The following is a 21,361-nucleotide window of genomic DNA, read 5'->3' as shown; positions in this document are numbered from 1 at the left end:
CAACTTCAGTATTTCCAAGTAGTATCCAAGAAAGTAGATAGGGCTAAAGTAACCCTGAGTCGTCTCCCTACGAACACGGAATTGCTTTCGAATATCTGACTCTTATGAATGTTATGCAACGCTTATGAATAAAAGTAATGGTTGAAGAATGTTTAAAGAATAAATAAGAAACTTAAAAATAGTTATGATTAAATAGGCTAATTCCACTGTTTTTCCAAGATAGATTCATCATCGGTTATTCACGAATAATTGTTCAATTAATTATTGTTTAAGTTTCAAATTAATTAAAGTACATTCTTAATTAATTTGAGGGTGATCGTGCATTTAACCAAAGTAAATTCTCAATCAAATGCAAAACCTTTCTAGATTATTCACAATAAATTCAACCAAAGTACATTCTCAATCAAATTATATTGTGTTTAATCATGTCTATTCTTAAATCTCGTAACCAAATTAAAAGCTAATCAATCAAAGTAAATTCTCAATTGATTATAGTTGAAATTATTACTACCAATCAAAGTACATTCTCAATTGATAGTAAAAACCATTTAATCATATGAAAGTTCCTAAATTAAATCAAAGTAGATTTTCAATTAAATCTAGAAACCCTAGAACTCATATAATCAATATGCATGTAGATTCAAGCACATTATGATGCAAAAAATCTTTGCTTTTAACAAGATAGAGAGATGAAAGACATAGAGAGAACAACTTAAATCAATAATCAAAGTAAACAATTGCATTAACTAAACGTAACCTCAGAATCCATCATGGAATTACAGCAGAATAGCCCTAGATGCTTAGCTCTCCATGAATGGAGTTGAATACAAGATGAAAGAAAAATGAGAAGAGTATGAGAGAATGAATGAATTAAGTGAAGTCCCTTTTTCTGCCTCCCTTGGGTCTCTTTATATAGGCTTGATTGGGCTTGGACTCTGAATAGTTTGTTGATAAGATATTTTCTGTTGATATATTATATCTTTCACATATTCATAAGATTAAATCAGTTTTAAAGAATATTTGATAGATATTAACTCAATTATCTTATATCTTATATCTTCCAAATAACTAAAAGATTTAGATAATGATAAAATTATTTGGAAGATATTTTTTGTTGATATTCCCAAATTAAATTCAACAACTGAATTTTATCTTTTAGATTTTCTGACTTTCCAAAATTGCACAAATACCCTGAAATTTCCTCTATTTGCACTTTAGCCCCTTCAGAATTCTCCAAAATTGCACCAAAACCCCTGTTTGACCAACTTTTACCAGCTTTGACTGAGGAAGGGCCCGACCAATAAGAACTTGCCACCCGGCAACCCTCTTTCTCACCCAATTAGGATTTCAAATAAAATCTTATTTTGGCCTTAATTTGCAATTTGGACCAATAAAGTTTCAATTTCAGCTGCACAAATAAATATTAGAACATCCAAGAATAATTTATGCAACTAAAAATCACTTTTTAAGTCTCTTTTTATTCCCAAACCCAAAAATTCTAATCATCACAAATCCTCTTTAAATCAATCATTCAAGCACATGAATTTCATCAAAAATTTAATTTTAAAGCATAAATGTGGGCATAAATATGCATTCATCAATAACCATAAATGTCGTCTAGAAATTTCAGAATATCTCTTTTACATAAAAGAAAAACCAAGTCCGAAAAATTTTAAATAATAGAAAGAAATAATAAATCCCCAAACTTCAACCCCAACTCTCGTTAGCTATTACAATCCGGTCTTATCTGCAACACCATCTACTCCCGTACATGTACGATCATTGTAGGTGGAAACCACAACCACAACATGCAAGAGTGAGCAATCAGAAATATCATAATACACAATATACATCAATCATTTTAACTCATAATAATATAACCATAGATTATCACAACAATATCATCACAGCCAAACCATTCGTGAACCAATGTCGTTTCTTTCTTCTGTGTCGTCATAACTTGTTCTCACTAACAAGGTGATTCGAGTCGTCTTCCATCGCAACTTCATACATATCTCCCCGACTTCTCAAGGACTAACGAGTAAAAATACCGACACTACGCGCACCGGTGCACTATACTCAGTACGAGCCAAATTTTAAAACCCTGGTTCTCCCTCAAAACCCAAAGATATATAACATTTTTTTCTCGCTACCATTTTCTGTTTTTATTTTAATCTATCTCTAATATCAGTAACCAAATTTGTAAATGTAAGAAAAGTGCCCTAAAGATCCTGAATTGTTATCCTCTTAGATCTCTCTAGCCAAGCCCAACATCTAAACGAAGAAGAGGGTTATTACTTACACCACCACAGACTACTCCCTACACCTCCTCATTCCTCTTTTGCCGTTATATAATATTTAATTTTTGGTGGTTAAGACATATTAACTTTCACCAAAATACACCCACTTCATTAATATTTCATTAATGGTCCCCATTATATCAATGCACCCCCACACCCCACCACTTCCACAAAAATTAGATTTCTCTTATTTTCCTTCTCCTCTCTAACTTTTCTTTGTGATTCTTGTTTGCTCTGAGTGTGGTGGTATAGTGTGGTGTTATTGTAGTGTGCTTGGTTAGAGGTGGCAAAGCTTAGTAGTGGTGCAAGAAGATGGTCCAGTGGTAGCAGGAGGTGGCAAAGCTTAGTAGTAATGTAAGAAGGTGGTCAAGTTGTGGCAGAGCTTGGTCTTGGTGGTGGTGCTTGAAGGTGGTCCAGTAGTGGTGGCACACACGTAGGATCTTCAAGTGTGAATACATAATTCATACCCTGAAACAGATGTCCATATCCATTGGACTCTTAAACGGATATCATAATCCATCGACGGATATCGAAATCCGTTGAAGGATAAACAAATTTGGAGATTCGTTTATCCTTCAACGGATGTCGAAATTCGTGTATGGATTTTGATATCCGTTTTAGAGTCCCAACATATATGGACATCCATTTCAGAGCATTTTACTTATTTTCTTATCTCAAATGTTTTATTTTACTTGTTTATTATATATAATTGTTGATTATATATAATTTTAGTTTATAATGTTTGTATATTACTTGAATGTTATTAATTATAGTTAATTTATTAGTTTAATAATTTAATTATTATGTAGATTTTTTTTTCTGTTTTATATGTTTAATCATTTAATAATTATATAGATAAATTTGAATTTGTTTAATTATATGAATTATATAGTTTAATTTAATAAATTTTTGTATATTAGTTTAATTAATTATGAATTATGTTAATGGGAGTGATTATTATTTTATTGGTGAATATTGTTTAAAATGGAATATCTTCATGATATGAAATCTCAAATTGATTATGATTTTATATCGGATTTATCTTCTTTCATCAAAAAAGTAGGAGAAAGATATTTGCACTCACCGACCCTCCGAAATAGCATAAGCGACATGCTGAACATAGTGTGTTAGCAATGAAGCATCACATGGACTTCCAGAAAATTCATTCACATCCACCACTATGTCAAGAACATTCGCATGCTCCTCCTCCTTAACATTGTCGTCAGGGACTTCAAATGCCTCCCCCTTGAACATGAGCCTCATAGGCCTCATATGTCTGCTCCTCAAAGGCTTGCTCCTCAATTATAGGGTCATCCTCAATAGGAGCTGCATGCCTTCTTCGAGCAGAAGCAGTAGGTCTTCTCGTAGGCCATCTCACTCCTCAACTACACGGTCATCCTCAATAGGCCATCTCACTACTGTACCCTACCTCATCGACTGTAGTCGCTCCTATAGTCCACTATAGCCTCTCATATAGGACATATATAGCCTCTCCTACAGATCATCTCCTTTCAATGCACACAAGGCAAAAGGAATCACTTATCCACAAATAGATCTAGTATTTGCGAGGTACAACAAGTAGACTTATCCTCCACTCTCATGCTCATCAATCACATACTCAGGTACATCCAAACACTCACTCATGCTCCACTCTCAACCACAAGTCAAACTGACCCTAAACATAACTACTAACCTCAATCTCTAATTATTATCATGTTCCACAGCTCCCCAAGCTTGGTTCACGTCCATTTTTCATCAAACTCGCCATTTTCCACCAAAATGCACTGTAATATTCGATTATCACTTAAGATAATTGATTATCTCAGTGAAGTTTACCTAGAAACATCATGTAGGAAGGGATAATCGATTATCATCCTAGATAATCGATTATTCCCGAAATCACACTCAAAACTAACGCATAGATAATCGATTATAACTAATAATAATCGATTATTGCCGAATCGAAACACATCATGGACATGATTCAAACATTCAAACATACATACATCAACCCTAGATCACATGGAAACATAGTTAACACATCATACATGCATTCAAGCATCACATACCCATGTAAACATACTCAAACACATATAATACATCACTTAAATCATCCAGATCCAATCATTGACATGTTATACCCCAATAATAGGGTGCAAAGGAGTCTTTGATAAAAACACTAAATAGGGTTTTCAATCAACCAAATAATGCTTACAAATGAGAACCAAGAAAATGAAAATTCTTCAAAATAGAAATGTTGATGCGAGGCTGTTTTCTCACAAACTAGACCTTCGATTGGCAATCCGAACGGTAAGAATGAAGAACCATACGCCTGAAACCCAATGTCCAACAATTAGTCCGATCCAACGGTGAACGACTTCACAATGACAAAAACACCAGTGCAAACTTTATGAAATTCTCCAAAACAGAGCTTGTGATGAAAGACTGTTTTCTCCAAACTAGACCTTCGATTGACGATGCGAACAGTCAGAATGAAGAACCATACATCTGAAACCCATTGTCCCAAAATCAACCCGATCCAACGATAAACGATTTCATAATGACAAAAACACTAGTACAAGTTTTATGTTATGCGATAATGACTTCTTCTCTTCCTTTCTCTCTCACTTGGTTTTTCCATCTCTTCAAATGACTCTAATCTGACCTATCTCCACTAAAATAAAGTGAAACATAATGGTCCACATTATTTGACCTATTCTCCACATAAGAAGACACTTACAACATATATTTGCATATTTGCATGGAAACCCCCAAGCATCATAATTTTTTTTCTCTTAGCATCAAACCCTCTGTTAGGATAACCCAACAAAATATACATAATACATTAATAGGAAAAACCCATCACAAATATTACATAAATCCTATGTCCATGCATACATAAACTCTTATCCAACAATAACCACATAGAATCATAATCATAATTATTCACACATGCATGAAAACTAGAATTAACCAATCAAGACAATCGATAATTCATGTCATACAACAACAAACAAGCAAAGGTAAGTCTCTCCATACCTTGGCCAATGATATGACTTTATCTACAACCCTAAAACATCACAAATCTTTCTTTACACTAAAAGTTTCCTATTGCTCTCTCTCTCTCTCTCTTCTTCTCCCAAAACGTCAATCTCCTCTCTTTCTTTATTTTCTCTCTTTAATTTAGAGTTTCTATATAGGGTTTCTAAATACAAAACCACCCCTTAATTAATTTCTACAACAATTAAATATAGGTAAAAGACCTTTTTATCCCTAAACAAAAATATAAAAATAAAAAAATAACATAACAATTATGTTCTAAACAAATATAAAAAATATAAACTTAAGAACACTAATTTTCTACACAAAAACTCAAAATCTCAAGACTATTTTATTTTTAAAATTCCTATTTTTCCGAATCTTACAAATTTTACGTTTTGTTGTCAAATTTTTAATTATATGTTCGTTTCGTTTAAAATTAATTATTTTTAAAAGTTTTAGATTTAAAATAATTCATAGAGAAAATTACATTTTCAATTATAAAAATTAAATATATATATATATATATATATATATATATATATATATATATATATATATATATCAAAACATAATAATCCAACACATCACTTAATTAACAAAAATGAATTAAACAAAAATTTCATTAAAAATATAAAAACTTTGAATATTCAATAAAATAAAAAATAAATTAATATAAAATTAATTAAAAATTTCTTTGAGAAATTTAAAACTTAATTAACCTAAACTAAAATAAAATTCTTTAAAACAATTTTCATATTTTACTTATTTATCTCTATGGTAAGTTATTTCATGTTATTGTATAAATAAAATTTAGTTCATTCATATAAAGACAGCGTTATATTTAGATAAGGTGAAAATACCTATATAAAATATAAAATACTAAAGTGTTTCCAAGTAGATGTTTTTAATTTATTAACATTTAATAACTAGCTTGAAAATGTATGCACACGCTATGCCATTTAACCACGTCACGTAACCAGAACTTATTTATCATAAAACAAAAATAAAAAAAATATATTTAATTGAAAAATAAAAGACATATGAAAAAACTAAAATTCAAATATTTTTTTTTTCATTGTTATCTTTGTTTTATGACTAAATAAAATATACTTTTGAACAAATTCTTCAAGATTTTTAAATAAAAAAATTAAAATAATTTTCTTTATATACTAAAACTTGTTTTTGTGTCATTTTATACAAACGTTTGATACAACTTCCTCACATTTATATAAAGCTAATTTTATTTTATAAAACAATTCTTTTGACATTAAGATAATTTTGAAAACATGATTAAATTTAATGTGTTTTCACTCCATAAATCTACAGCTGTCAAAACGGGCCACCCTGCCCTATTCGACTCGGTCCACCACGGGTTGGTCACTAAGTGAACCAACATAACCCGGTTTATTTATTAACGAGTCAGAAAAATTCGAACTGACTCGACCCTCCATGGGTTGGTGGATAAACGGGTTGGCTCACTGGCTCACTTAATTACAATTTTTTTTAAATAAAAAAAATTACAAACTTTCTATAATACAAATCTAAACAAATTTCACTGTCAAGTTTCACTCGGTGTTTAATTAATTTTAAACATAAGGAACTTAAATAATTTTTTCATGTAAAAACAAAATAATAAATATTTTTTTATAAAATTAAAATTAAATTTTAATAAAACAAAATTAGGTATATGAGTTGGTGGGCCAACCCGACTCACCACGGGTTCAACCCGCATGAGTCGGGTTTAAACAAGTCGCATTAAAATCTGACCCGCATATAAAAAATACAATTTTTTCTAACCCAACTCAACTCAAACCCGTAATGAACCGAGCGGATTGTGATCCAACTCTACATAAATCATAACATAAAAGGAACTCTTTACCAAAAGAACTGAATCGGCGCTAAAGTCAGACGAAAACAAACAGATAAATCATATAGAAAATGTCTGAGGTGAAGATAATCGGGGTGGTGGGCGGTGGCCAAATGGGATCGGGAATAGCGCAAGTTGCTGCCATGCACGGCGTCGACGTTTTCCTTCACGACCTCGATCACCGAGTCCTTTCCAAAGCCTCGTCTTCCATCTCCTCCTCCATCGACCGTTTTGTTTCCAAAGGCACCCTCTCTCAGGTAACTCCAAAATCAAACCCTCTCTTAATCTTTATTCCTTATACTCACTTTTCATGAACCGAATGTTGTGCTTGATTGTAGTCTCTTTGAGAAATAAATTTTAATTTACTGAAAAAACTTGTTTCTTTTCTTCGAACAGTTTGAATGAATTGCACGATTTGAGGATGATTTTTGTGTGTGTGTGACAGGCGGCGGGAGTTGAGGTGTTTAAACGACTGCATTTTACCACGAATTTAGAGGACTTTCACACGGCGGATTTTATAATCGAAGCGATCGTGGAATCCGAAGACGTGAAGAAGAGTTTATTCGTTAAATTGGACAAGATTGCGAAGAGTTCTGCAATTTTCGCTTCAAACACGAGCTCTATTTCCATCACGCGTATAGCGTCTTCTACAACCAGGCCGCGTCAGGTATTTCTTAAGTTAATTTTTTAAGTTATGATCAAACTTCTTGAGAAACATTTCTAAATAAAAAAGTACTAAATTATGCCAAGTTTTCTAAAATTACATTTTACTTTTCTTATCGATACATTTGGTGTAAGTAGATAAGCTGTTAGAAAAGTGAAATCTTTGTCTAGATGTGAATGAAGCATGAGTTTTGAAAGGTTGTATAAGCATCGAGTAAGGTTTATTTGCGGAGAACTCTGCGATAATAGTAACAGAATAGAAATAGACTATGCCAGTTATTAGATTATACGGGATTCTTCTGCAGAAAACTATGCAATGATAAAGTCAGTAGAAGTATAGTTAGAGCGTTTAGTGAGGTATTTGATTATATAAATTGAGTCTCAATAGATGAAAAAGCATATCAATAGATAAAAATGATAATAAATAGTTGTTATATTATCTTCCATTTCGGTAAAACATTAAGGCTGTTGCAAGTCATCAATTAAAACTTAATTGTAAAAAGTTCATTTTTAGTCACTACAATTGGAGTATCTGGTCACATTAAGGTTGTTCTTCTTCTTTTTCTAAGTGTCTGGATTGGAGAATCTTTGATTTTTAAGGTTTTTTTTTATTGTTCATCTATAACTTCTTCCACTGTTGTCTATTTTTGTCACCATTACATTTAACTCGTCCATATATGTTTTTTCTCTCGTGGCTCTTCAACAATGACTTCTTTATCTATTGGATGTTAACAATACATTTCTTAATAGCGATTTATAAGAACAAATTTACATGGAGCAACCTCCCAAGTTTATTGTTCAAGGGAGTTTTTTGGGTTGATATTTCGTTTTTTATGTTGTCTTTGCAAATTATTAACAATTTGGTGTCACTCGAGTGCAAAAGGAGATATTTTCACTAAGTCTTTATGATTTATATTAGTAACAATACGATTTGTATGCACTAGCTTGAGGGAAGCGATAGATATATTATCTTTATTTTATATTTATCTTTTATCTTTAATTAGTTTGTTATTATTTCTTATTTGTATTATAGGCTTAATCTATATTTCTTCTATTATAAATTGAGGAATCTATATGTATATTCAAGACAAGAGAGATTAATTTCATACATAGTTTTCACTATATTCAAGAGTCTTGATAAATTATCTCATAGATCACACAAATGCATGTTTTTAGGATTTACTCGATCCCAAAAACGATACCAGTGTTTTTCTTCTTATCTTAACTTTTATTTGTTTTTGTGAATGTTACCTTCATTGAGTTTTTATTTACTACAATTAATTTTTGTCTTCTTTTGATATGTATCTATCTACAATAGTTAATATTCTTTTTATATGTGATGCTCTTGTTGTGCATAGTCTACTGTCAAATTCTCCTCCTCCACCACCTATTTAGGTTTATAGTCAAAGACATAATTCCCAACAACCATCAAGTGATTCTCTTCAACTGTTAACTATTTTGTCTCTTCCGATTCTGACAACTAAGTCTAACCTCTAACCTCTCAATTACCTTCCGTAAAAGTATACGTTGTACTTGTAATCCCTTTTCATATTATATTGCTTTGAATTACCATAGATTATCTTCACCTTTTTATACATATCTTTCGTTTATTTCTTCTATGTCCATCTCTAAATTTGTCAGTGATGCCTTGACCTATCTTGATTGGTGTCAGGCTGTGCTAGATGAACTTAGTGTTCTTCAAAATAGGAACTAAAGAGTTTGTCCCATTATTGTATGAGAAATCTATTGTTAGTTATAGGTGAATTTTTGCTATCAAATTTGGTCCAGATAGTCTATTGATCGCCACAAAGCTCAACTTGTAGCCAAAGGCTACATAAATTTTTGGATTCGATTATGGTAATACTTCTTTTCAATGACAAAGATGATTTATGTTCATTTACTTGTAACCATGTCTGTTCTTCAACAATGACTTTTTTATCAACTGGATGTAAAAAATGTTTTTCTCAATGAAGATTTACAGGAAGAAATTTATATAAAATAACTTTCCAGATTTGTTGCTCAAGGGAGTTTTTTGGATTCTCAAATCTTTATATGACCTAAAACAATTCCTTAGGACTTGGTTTGGCAAATTTACTCGCATTGTTCAACAATTTGGTATGACTCAAAGTGAGGTAGATCATTCAGTCTTTTACGATCACTCAAGTGCTGGATTTGTTATTTGATAGTATATGTAGATGACATTATTCTTACAGACATTGACCACAATGACATCTATGAGATGAAACAACACATTTTCCATCATTTTCAAACTAAAGATCTTGACAAACTTAGATATTTCTTGAATGTTGAGGTAGCATAATCTAATGATGACATTGTTATATCTCAAAGGAAATATACATTGAATATTTTGGAGAAAATTAGGTTGATGAATTAAAAATCTATTGACACATCCATTGATTCTAATACCAAAAGCTTACCAAATTAGGGACAGTCTATTTCAGATCTTGGGTAATATAGAAGATTGGGATCTTGGGTAATATAGAAGATTGGTTGAGAAATTAAATTATCTAACAATTACCCATCTTGACATTTCTTTTAGAATCAGTGTGATGTGTCAATTTCTCAATTTCTCATGTGAAGATCATTGAAAAGTATATTAAAGGATCTCATGGAAAAGATTTTTTATATGGTTCCAATAATCATACAAAAGTTGTTTGCTATTTAGATGCTAATTGAGTATAATCTCCTTTTGAAAGAAGATCTACCTTCCAAGTATTGTGTCTCCATTGATGGTAACTTGATTCCTTATAAGAGCAAGAAATAAAGTATTGTGACAAGATCTAGTGTAGAAGCATAATATAGAGTTATGGTCTTTGTTGTTTATGAACTTGTTTGGCTTAAGCAAGTGCCTAGAGAGTTAAAATTTGAAGATGTCACTCAAATGCCACTTATATATGACAATCAAGCAACTCTTTATATCAATTCTAATAATGTCTATCATGAGAGGATCAAACATATGGAGATTGACTGTCTTTTCATTCAAGAAAAGATTGTAGCTAGAGATAATAAGATTAAGTTCAGTTAGTAAATATTTTCACTAAGTTTTTAAAGAGATCGATAATTGGTTATATTTATAATAAACTTGGTACAGACGATTTATATGCACCCGTTTAAGAGAAAATGTTAGATATATTAAGTTTTATATTAATTAGGAAAACATAAACATTTGATATTGGTAGATATTATTGATATTGTTTGTAACAATATGTTTTATATACCCTATTTATGATGGTTGTCATATATATTTGTATTATTTTTTATTATAAATATATTATTCTATTTGTATTTTAGATACAATAGAAATTAAGTTTATACTTGGTTTTTCTCTATATTCAAGTATAACTTTTAGTTTAAGTACAACTTTTAGTGTAATATTGAGCCCTCATTTATGGTTTTGATAAAGTGACATATTTTAATTCTTTTTTATATGAAAGATTGCATGGGATTCGACCATAGAGAGGTAGGGGGATTGTGGTTGTGGTTGTGTTCCTTTAGGCTTAGGAGGGACACTAGTTTAAAAGATTGTACTCAAGAATCGATCATAGGTTGTGGTTTTATCCACATATTCATAGAAGATGCAGCCTTGTAGAAAATTCTACCAGTGGGGACTGGGGACATTCAAGCATTAAGAGTACCTTACAAAGTATTGGAAAGGGGGAACATTTGGTGGGTAAGTTATTGTGCTCCGAAGAAATGCGGATAACTAAGTGTAGAATACATAATTGTTGAATTCACATTTGCTTAATTGACCTTAACAGCACAAGACTTGTGGTCAGAACAACATTTACATCAACTTTTTATTTATTGCAATGACCTTTGATAAAGATGCATATGTAATATAAAAGGATAAATACATTCAATAATTTTAAGACTTAAAAAGATGTATGTAGTATGTATTACGGAAATAATATAACATTTAGAACAAATAAAAAAATCAAGCAAGTAAAGTTTTATCGAATAATTCTATTTCTTAGTTATATATTTTGTTGGATTTCCTTATTTTACAGAAAATTCGCCTGATATTTTCTTTATTAGTTTTTTAAAAATCGATTTTTCTATTCTAATAGTTGTGTTCAAATCTACGGATAGTAGAAAATCAACTCAAGAATTAATGCACAACCGTCGGTTGCACGTGGATAGTGTCTTATTACACACTCGTTAATTGCTTAAGTTTGACTTGTCTACGAACTATAAATCCTTAAATTTATTAAGAAATTGTCTCTATTTTTCAGTTCATTTATTCGAGGTTTAAAAAATTTGTACTTGTGCTACTTACAAAATTTAACATAAATATTTCAGATAATAGATTATCATTATTCAATAATTAAAAAAAATTAATATTAAATGATTGACGAGATAAGAAAATGTGGAACTTAATATATATTAACTTCATTTTTCTCAGGTGATCGGAATGCATTTTATGAACCCTCCGCCTCTGAAGAAATTGATAGAGATTATACGGGGAGCAGACACTTCTGACGAGACATTTGCTACTACGAAAGCATTGTCAGAGAGGTAAGAATGTTTGATTTTCCTGTTCTAGTGAGGGTTCGGCTAACCTAGGCATAGGAGAAATAATATTTAAATTAAAAATAATTAATAGAAGAAAAATAAAACAGAAATAAATTGAAATATGTAAAAAATTGTATAAGTATATGAAACAAAAAAACAAGTTCCATTAATCTTACTTAAAATATTAGAAGGTTGGTATCAAACAGAAATAGAAATTTCATTATAGTAAGTTAAAATCATTACAAGAGTGTCATAACATAAATATACATAAAAGAAGATATTACATTGGGTTACATAAATCACGTCCCAAAGATTAATTCTAGTGACCATCATCATCAATGAATGATGGACCACAACAAAACATAATCACATCCCAAAGATTAATTCTAGTGACTCCATCATCATCAATGAATGATGGACCACAACAAAACGTAATTAGACGACTCATCCTTCATGAAATTCACGTAAAAATACCCTGTTTGTGTAAAGACTATTACTAAATGTTTATGAATGATATGTTGAACATCTTTATTAGTGGTTAAGAAAACGAACTTAGAAGTTCTTTCTTCAACAAATTAAAGAAGGATATGGTACAACAAATGACTTAACTTTACCTTCCATGGTCTTAACAAATGACTTCTTATAATACAACGCATATGGTTGATACTAATGCTATTTGAAAAAGTACAAAAGGTAAAGCTTCCATCTTTAAAATGTACATTAGCATTAAATGAATTGAAACCATTAAACTTCTCAATGAAAACCATGTTTACTTGTTCTACTAAAAAATCACACACCTTTTGAAGATAGTAGGAACATCATTTTATAGTGCTGAAGTATGACCCTTGTTTGGAAATTTGAGATAAGACAACACAGTTTCGATTTGACTAGACTATGAATTTTATAAGGCTTTAGTTGTGAACTTTATTAGTAAATGGATTAATGGCCTATCAACTTAATGAATGGTACTTGACAACTTTATTGGGTAAGTGAGTTAAAAAGATGAAATGCTTCTACTTAGTGTTGGAATAAATGATGTCACATGCACTCTCCCACAAATGACACACACACGCATATATATATATATATATATATATATATATATATATATATATATATATATATATATATATATCAAAGTTATTTTAATTTCGTTATTGTTTTATAAAGTTGATATTTTCATTAGAGAATTTGTAATAAAGAAATCTTAAACCACCTTTTAAAAAAAAAATTAAATGGTGGTCTAAATCTTAAACCACCTTTTGAATGGACATAAATCCAAGGTTTCATATCTTTCCATTGTTTGTTAGGTGTTGGTGGATGTATATCTATTGTTTGGATGAATAATTTAATATATTTTCAAGGGTGGAAATGATAGCAAGATGGATCTATATGTTTAGCTTTTTTTTTCACGGTTAATTGTGTGATATCACTACCTAATTTGATTTAAATCATGTCATGGATGAGTTTGTTACTAACTACTCTCATTGGTTTGGTTGAAGGTAGTCAATTTTATTTATTATTTTGCACGATTATCCAATAAAGGTTTTAAGTCTTATCTCCTTGTTAGTGTCGATTTTAGAGCATTTTTTGATTAAAGCATTTCGCAGTATATGATTTAAGTGTACTAAAAATGAATATATGTTTTGGCACGTTTACCCTATATCTTCACCTTTAAAACACTTAAATTTTACATGTATTATACCAAAAGACCACATTTAACTTCCATTATAAATAACAACACTTAAACAAACCTATCACAATCTTTTATTGCATAATAAACCGAGCCCCTACAATGACTCTAAACACATCAACATATACACTTCTTTCAGATGGAAAACTTTGTCATCAATCAAGAAGACAACTGTTTAAATTCCTATCTTGCAGCTTTATTTTCAAATGGTGAAATTATTGGGTCTGAAGATGGTGTGTAGTTCCAATTCAAAACCTAAAACTCTTTCGCATTCCATACAACTGAACATTCATCCTCTTAAAGAAAATATGTGCACAACTCTACAATTACCAACCATCACATTCATCAAGTTATACTTCAAAAGACCTAGATTGAATGAACAAGGATCCATTGTGTATGATGTTCCTCAAATATCAATTGATGTTGACGTTGTAGAAATGATTATTTGTAAGTCTAATTTTCCTATTAACATACTAATTGAATTGTTTGTTACCTTCCTAAGGTCGACTCAAGAAACATTTTATCTTCTAAACCCAACTCCTTCGTCATCTTCAACTACACCAAACTTTATCTTGTTTTCTCCAATAATTGTTTATTATAACGAACCTCTTAAACGGGCTTGCATCACAAATAGTCTATATGGTTATGGTTTATACTTTAGATCAGACACCCTTGTCACTATGTCTATCCAACATCTTTACACCTTCAATGAGCTTCTACAAAATAACTCAAAGAATACACTGTGGGATCGCAAAATAGTAACTAAAATTGACTACCTCTATCCATTGAGAGTAATTAATAACAAACTCATCCATGACACGGTTCAAACCAAATCAGATAGTGATATCACAAAAATGATCTATCGGTGGAAAAAGTTCAACATATAGATCCATCTATTTATTGTCTCCACACTTGGAAATATATTTAATTGTTCACCTAAAAAGAAGATATAGGTCTACCAACACTTGACAAATAATGGAAAGATATGAAAACTTAAAATTATGTCGATGTGAAGGATGGTATAAGATTTATACCACTAGTACCGTAATTTTTTTCTTTAATTCGATTTTCAATTATGTAACTCTATTATGTGTAATTGATTGGATTAAATAAACAAATTTTTTATCTAGTTATAGCTTTTCTTTTTTATTAATACAAATTTTCTAATTAAAATATCAATTTTATAAAACAAGAATGAAATTAAAACAACTTTTATATATATATATATATATATATATATATATATATATATATATATATATATATATATATAACTTGATATTGAAAAGAAATAATTTTAGAGTACTTAATTGATTCCTCTCATAATCTTCTATTTATAAAAATAAATTGATACAAGAGTACATGATAATTAGGGTAACCTTAAACACAATATAATCATGATAAATAGGGTAACCTAGACACAATATAATCATGATAAATAGGATAACCTAGACGCAATATAATCATGATAAATAGGGTAACCTAAACACAATATAATCATGATAACTAGGTAACCCTAGACACAATATAATAATAATAAATAGGGTAAATATTCTAACACTCCCCCTCAAGCTGGAGCATACAAATTGTATGTGCCAAGCTTGGAATAAATAAACTCAATCCAACAAAATCAACTTGTCTAAAATGTCGAGACAATAGACGTGGTAACTTTGGCTCCGAACAACATGCACATATGCTTCCGACCATCGAGAAAGAATGTTTATAAACCAAATTGGGCTCACAATCTAATATAGCCAAAGAGACTCCTCATAAGCTTATGAAGAATAATATTGGACAACCACGAAACTTTATCTAGCACCATGAACCTTCAAGTAGGATGACTTTGACAAAGTTGATTTTCATCAAAAGTGAATGATGAGGGTAGACAACGACAAACTGCAAAGACTGGATTGCCATCAAGTAAGGATGGGGCCTGCATGGCTAAAAGCGACAAAAGTGCAGGGACTGCTATATCTGACTAGTTGGGACCTGCGGTGGCTGAAAGCGACAAATCTGTAGGGAGTTCCATCTCTGACTAATTGAGGCTCGTAGTGGCTGAAAGCAGAGACTGTCATCTCTGACTAGTTGGGGCCTCTGACTAGTGGGTAGAAACATACTCCCCCTCACTAACTGATGGAGCCTGCAGGAACTAAATTGCCATCACTTACTGATAGGGCCAATAGTGGCTAGAAGCGACAAAACTACAAGCACTGCCATCACTGACTGACAAGGTGATGGGGGCCTGCAGCGGCTGAAAGGACAAAACTGTAGGGAATGCCATCACTGATTGATGGGGCATGCAGTGGCTGGAAACATATTGCAGTGGCTGGAAACATACTCCCCCTCACGACAAACGACGGAAATGACGATGCCGCCGATGACAAATCGTGAAGGTGGAAGATCATAATGGTCTCCTTTATTCATCAAAGCATCCAAAAACATATCTGACAAGGGACTGATGAAATTGTTTGACTAAGATTCTGAATCTTGCGAGAAATAAACTCCATGAGGAACCTTCAACCTATGACTTTGGTGTTGAAATTCCTTGGTGTTAACCAATTAATAGCACTGATTCTCCTTGGAGACGTAAATAAATGACACAAGCCATTAGGAACATCACAACTGCTACAATACGCAAAGCTAAACAAATATTATGAAAGGAGGCTAAGGAACAATGCTGAAACAAAGGTATAATGCTGAAATAGAGAGTTTTTTTTATTTGGTCGAGCGAGACGAACTACAGTGACACTGTGTGATTCCGACACCAGAAAGGTGGCGTGTGACAAACAAGCGTCGAAAGCTTATCGAAAAGAAGTCGTGCGTGACAAGATGAGAATGAGGCAACGACTAGGGATGAGTCGCGTTCCTCGAGGCGCACAAAACCCCTAACTTCGCCAGAGAAAATGTGACAATGATGGTGGCGAACGTCAAACAAATGTGGCACACATGGCGGCGCCTGGATTAGAACTAGCCCTCTCGCTCAAGGAGACGATCCAGATCACTAGTCGTCGGACTAAACTGTGGCAGCAGATGGCAACGGACGACAATAGACGGTGGTCGGCAGCGGACAACGGCGAACGGTGACGAATGGCGTCGGGAACAGAAGTTGATGGTGATAAACTTTTGTGGACAGCTCCTCACAGTGGCAAAACAGTGCTAGATGGACAACAACAAATGGCACCAGACAACGACAAACGACGCTTGGACAGCGGCAAACGACGCCTGGAAAGCGGCAAACGGTGCTTGACAGTTGCGGACAACAACTAAGGTTTGGAGACTAGACAGAAATCAGAACGGGACAGCTCATTGAAGTATTTCAAAAAAGATGAAATTTGTAAGACCACCGGTGGCTAGTGCCGCCAACGGCAGCAACAAACACAGAGTAGGAAGAGACTCAGACAACCTGCTCTGATACCAACTTGAGATTGAAAAGAAATAATTCTAGAGGACTTAATTGATCCCTCTTATAATCTTCTATTTATAAAAATAAATTGATACAAGAGTACATGATAATTAGGGTAACCTTAGAAATAATATAATCATGATAAATAGGGTAACCTAGACACAATATAATCATGATAAATAGGGTAACCCTAGACACAATATAATCATGATAAATAGGGTAACCCTGGACATAATATAATCATGATAAATAGGATAAATATTATAACAATATATATATATATATATATATATATATATATATATATATATATATATATATATATATATATATATATATGGTGCATGTGACACCATTTATTCAAACACTAAGTAAAAAACATTCCATTTTTTTTACTCACTTGTCCAATAAAGTTATCAAGTACCATTAATTGAGTTGACGGGCCTTTAATCCATATACCAATAAAACTTACAACTAAGGTCCTATCAAATTCATAATCTAGCTAAATCTAAATTGAATTGTCTTATCATAAATTTCCTAACAAGGGTTATTTTTGTATTTCTTTAGTAGATTAGATAAACATGGTTTTCATTGAAGAGTTGAATGCTTTCAGTTCATTTAATGTTAATGTACATTTTGAAGCTAGAATCTTTGCCTTGTGTACTTTTTCATAAGAAGTCATTTGTTGAGACCACTGGAACTAGAGTTAAGTAATTTGTGGTACCATATCTATCAAATTATTTGAAGAAGAAGCTTCAGAGTTTGGTTTCTTAATTACTGAGAAAGATGTTCAACATGTCATTCATTGACATTCAGTAATGGTTTCTACCCAGACAATGTCTCTTTGTGAATTTCATGAAGGTTGAGCCGCCTTACCATGTTTGTTGTGGTCCATCACCCACTCATGATGGTTGAATCACTTAATTTAGTAATTGGAATGTGGTCGAAGTATCATAACGAAATCTCCTTTCTTTTTTATATGTATTTTTGTGTTATGCCACTCTTGTAATGTTTTAACTTATATAGTAATAAAATTTCTATTTCTGTTGATGCTAACCCTTTCTAATGCTTTTAGTAAAATTAATGCAACTTATTTTTTTTCTTATACTTACACAATTTTTCTTTCGTAAATTTTGTTCCATCTTCTATTCTTTAATTAGACAGTCATAAAATTTATTTCAAAAATATAATTCAACAAAATGGAAAACTATACGTAACTACAAAAACAACTTTCGAGTACTAGCTTGGCCATTTTTAAACACATAACAACTTGGAATTCGGCTTCCTAATAACCAAGTTCCTACCTTCTCTCAACAAAAAAAATACATAAACCCACCCCCTGACATCGCTTCGCCAAAGACGAAACTCCAACTTGGGAGAATACAAAAAAGTATTTTGTTTGGCTTCCAAACTTGGCTTCCAGGGAACCGACTTCCTAGGTATAGCTCGATCAAAATCATGACAATAAAGACCAAAACTTGCTTGTTCGGAAAACGAATTTCGAGCTATAGCTCAACCAAAATTACGGCCAAAACTCGTCTATCCGGGAAACGAATTCTGAGCTATAGTTCGGCCAAAATCACAAAAATTAAGGCTATAACTCGGTTACCCAAGAAACGAATTCTGAGCTACAACGAAAATTAATTTTAGAACTTAACTACCCATGGTACGAATTCTGAGCTACAGCTTGGCCAAAATCATGGAAAACCAAGTTAGAACTCGACTGCCCTAAAACCGAATTCTTAGCTACAGCTTGGTCAAAATAATGGAAAACCAAGTTAGAACTTAGCCGCCCTAAAACCGAACTTCGAGCTACAGCTCAACCAAAATCATGGAACACCAGATCAGAACTCGGTTGCCCGGGAACTGAATTCTGTCCTCTCAAAAATCCGTTCTACCAAGATAAATATTAACTAAAGTGTGTTATCTTGAAAAATTAAAAAAAGAACTATGCTATGTCAGAAAAAAAAAATCAGATCGGAACACTTGTAAGTCGATTTGAATTTTGGATAATCGAATTCCAACCTTCCATATGCGATTTTTGTTGCGTTTTCTTTGTTTGAATTCAGTCCCTAGAAACCAAATTCCGAAGAGTTTTAGTAACTAGAAAGGCAAGACGAAGGTGCGAATTAGACTTCTTTAGTACCAAATTCCCACCATGAAGAATAAAGAGTACTAGTCTATGTGGTATGGATACCAACACGAATACAAATATTTTAATGTGTAGTCTAAAAAATGTAGGACACTGCGGATATATATTTTAGATTATTATATATTTACATACTCAAAATTATCTTTAAACAAAATTAGTCAAATATAATAATTTAAATGCATTATCAACTAATACAAAAGTTGGAGAATTTTTTTTCTAAATAATGTCATTTGCGGCAAAGAAAATCGTGTTGTGAATGTGGACTGATTGTGTGGTTTAATGTCTAAAGTAGCAGGAGGATAGAAATCACTGTCATAATATTCTTCTTTTAATTCTGTGTTTGCTCAATGTGTAGGTTGGGCAAGGTAGTAATTACCTCCCAGGATTATTCAGGTTTCATAGTGAATCGAATCCTTATGCCTATGATAAATGAAGCCTTTTTTACTCTCTACACTGGGGTTGGAACCAAAGAGGATATTGACAGAGGAATGAAGCTAGGTACTAGCCATCCAATGGGTCCTTTAGAGCTTGCAGACTTCATTGGATTGGATGTGTGCTTGTCAATAATGAGAGTTCTTCATGCTGGTCTTGGAGACAATAAATATGCACCATGCCCTCTCCTTGTGCAGTACGTTGATGCTGGAAGACTTGGAAGAAAGCGAGGTATTGGCGTGTATAAATATAGTGAAGAGCCAAGGTCTACAAAGTCATCTTCTCGTCTCTAAAATGTTCTTTTCTGGAAAAATAGGTCTTCAAAACCTCACTTTTCCCCATATGTCTGACTGTTGGGATGGTGCAGACTGTTCAAATACTCAGTATTATGCAGACAAAACAAAAGAAAGTTTAGAAGAGGTAAGTCTTCTTCATGGTCTTATAAAGATGGTATGTACGCCGTATCTCTTATTTGAAATTAATTATTTCTGCATACAAGCAGAAAACAAACTTAATTATGTGAATTTATTGGTCGTTCTAAGCCAATTTATGTCGTTACAATAAGTCAAAGTGATTGTTTAATCTGCAAATTTATTGGTCATTCACTTTACATACTAATGCTTCATTTTGTAGAATATAGGGTAAAAAAGAGAAAATAAGAAAAATAAATGTAAGAAGCAGGTGGAAATATACCGGTTTGATTGGAAAGAAATTTGTGAAAAATTATTTTATTTATTTTTATTATTATTATTATAATTATAAAAGCAATAAAAAAACAATATCCTTAATTGAGTATGAGGGCTCCATAATCTGTTATGTTGTCATGTGATCAATTATGTGTGCATCATAATCAATTACATATGAAAAAACGCAAAACATATTCTACTTATGTCGAACAGTTTTAGCTCATTTAGGAGTTGAGACCATAAACAGTTTAAATATTTTTTTTTTCTTTTCATCTTTCGACATGCCTTTTAAAAACAAAACCTTGATGAAGTTCCAAGCTCTAAGGTGGACAATATCTCATATGTGTGGTTATTGACCTTAACGATGACAGTTGACAGACTTAGAAGTTGGAACATTGATGCCTACCGTGGGATCGAAAACAAGATTCTAAAGACAAATTATCGATACCCTTCGTTGGGGATGAATCCTCATTCCCTTTAGACCTTGATTGGGAGGTTTATGTTCTAATATATGCAATAGTCTCACATCGCCTAGGAGTCGAGATTAAATGTAGCTTAAATACTCATTTAACCTTCTAAGACGCCTTTTA

At 32.1% G+C, this 21,361-nt stretch overlaps 1 protein-coding gene across 1 annotated transcript; it reads left to right on the top strand.

Annotated features, from left to right (window-relative positions):
* Window positions 1–7,223: 7,223 nt before the first annotated feature.
* On the top strand, window positions 7,224–20,626 carry LOC124834327 (3-hydroxyacyl-CoA dehydrogenase family protein). Its single transcript, XM_088099841.1, has 4 exons — window positions 7,224–7,466; window positions 7,655–7,876; window positions 12,296–12,408; window positions 20,009–20,626. Exons 1-4 carry the CDS (start codon window positions 7,281–7,283, stop codon window positions 20,376–20,378), a joined length of 891 nt encoding a protein of 296 aa, XP_087955967.1. The 5' UTR covers window positions 7,224–7,280; the 3' UTR covers window positions 20,379–20,626.
* The last annotated feature ends 735 nt before the right edge of the window (window positions 20,627–21,361 follow it).

Source organism: Vigna umbellata, chromosome 9 (genome assembly GCF_029865625.1).
Source record: "Vigna umbellata cultivar VRB3 chromosome 9, Vumbellata_1.0, whole genome shotgun sequence".
Taxonomy (NCBI): Eukaryota; Viridiplantae; Streptophyta; class Magnoliopsida; order Fabales; family Fabaceae; genus Vigna; species Vigna umbellata.
Note: the sequence above shows the minus strand (reverse complement) of the source record. Positions and strands in the feature narration are given on the sequence as shown.

Bases quoted from the DNA above. Each gene is read 5' to 3' on its own strand.
- LOC124834327 (XM_088099841.1), top strand. From the start codon at position 7,281: ATGTCTGAGGTGAAGATAATCGGGGTGGTGGGCGGTGGCCAAATGGGA. The intron at 7,877-12,295 runs GTATTTCTTAAG...CATTTTTCTCAG, and splicing joins CTACAACCAGGCCGCGTCAG to GTGATCGGAATGCATTTTAT. The intron at 12,409-20,008 runs GTAAGAATGTTT...CTCAATGTGTAG, and splicing joins ACGAAAGCATTGTCAGAGAG to GTTGGGCAAGGTAGTAATTA.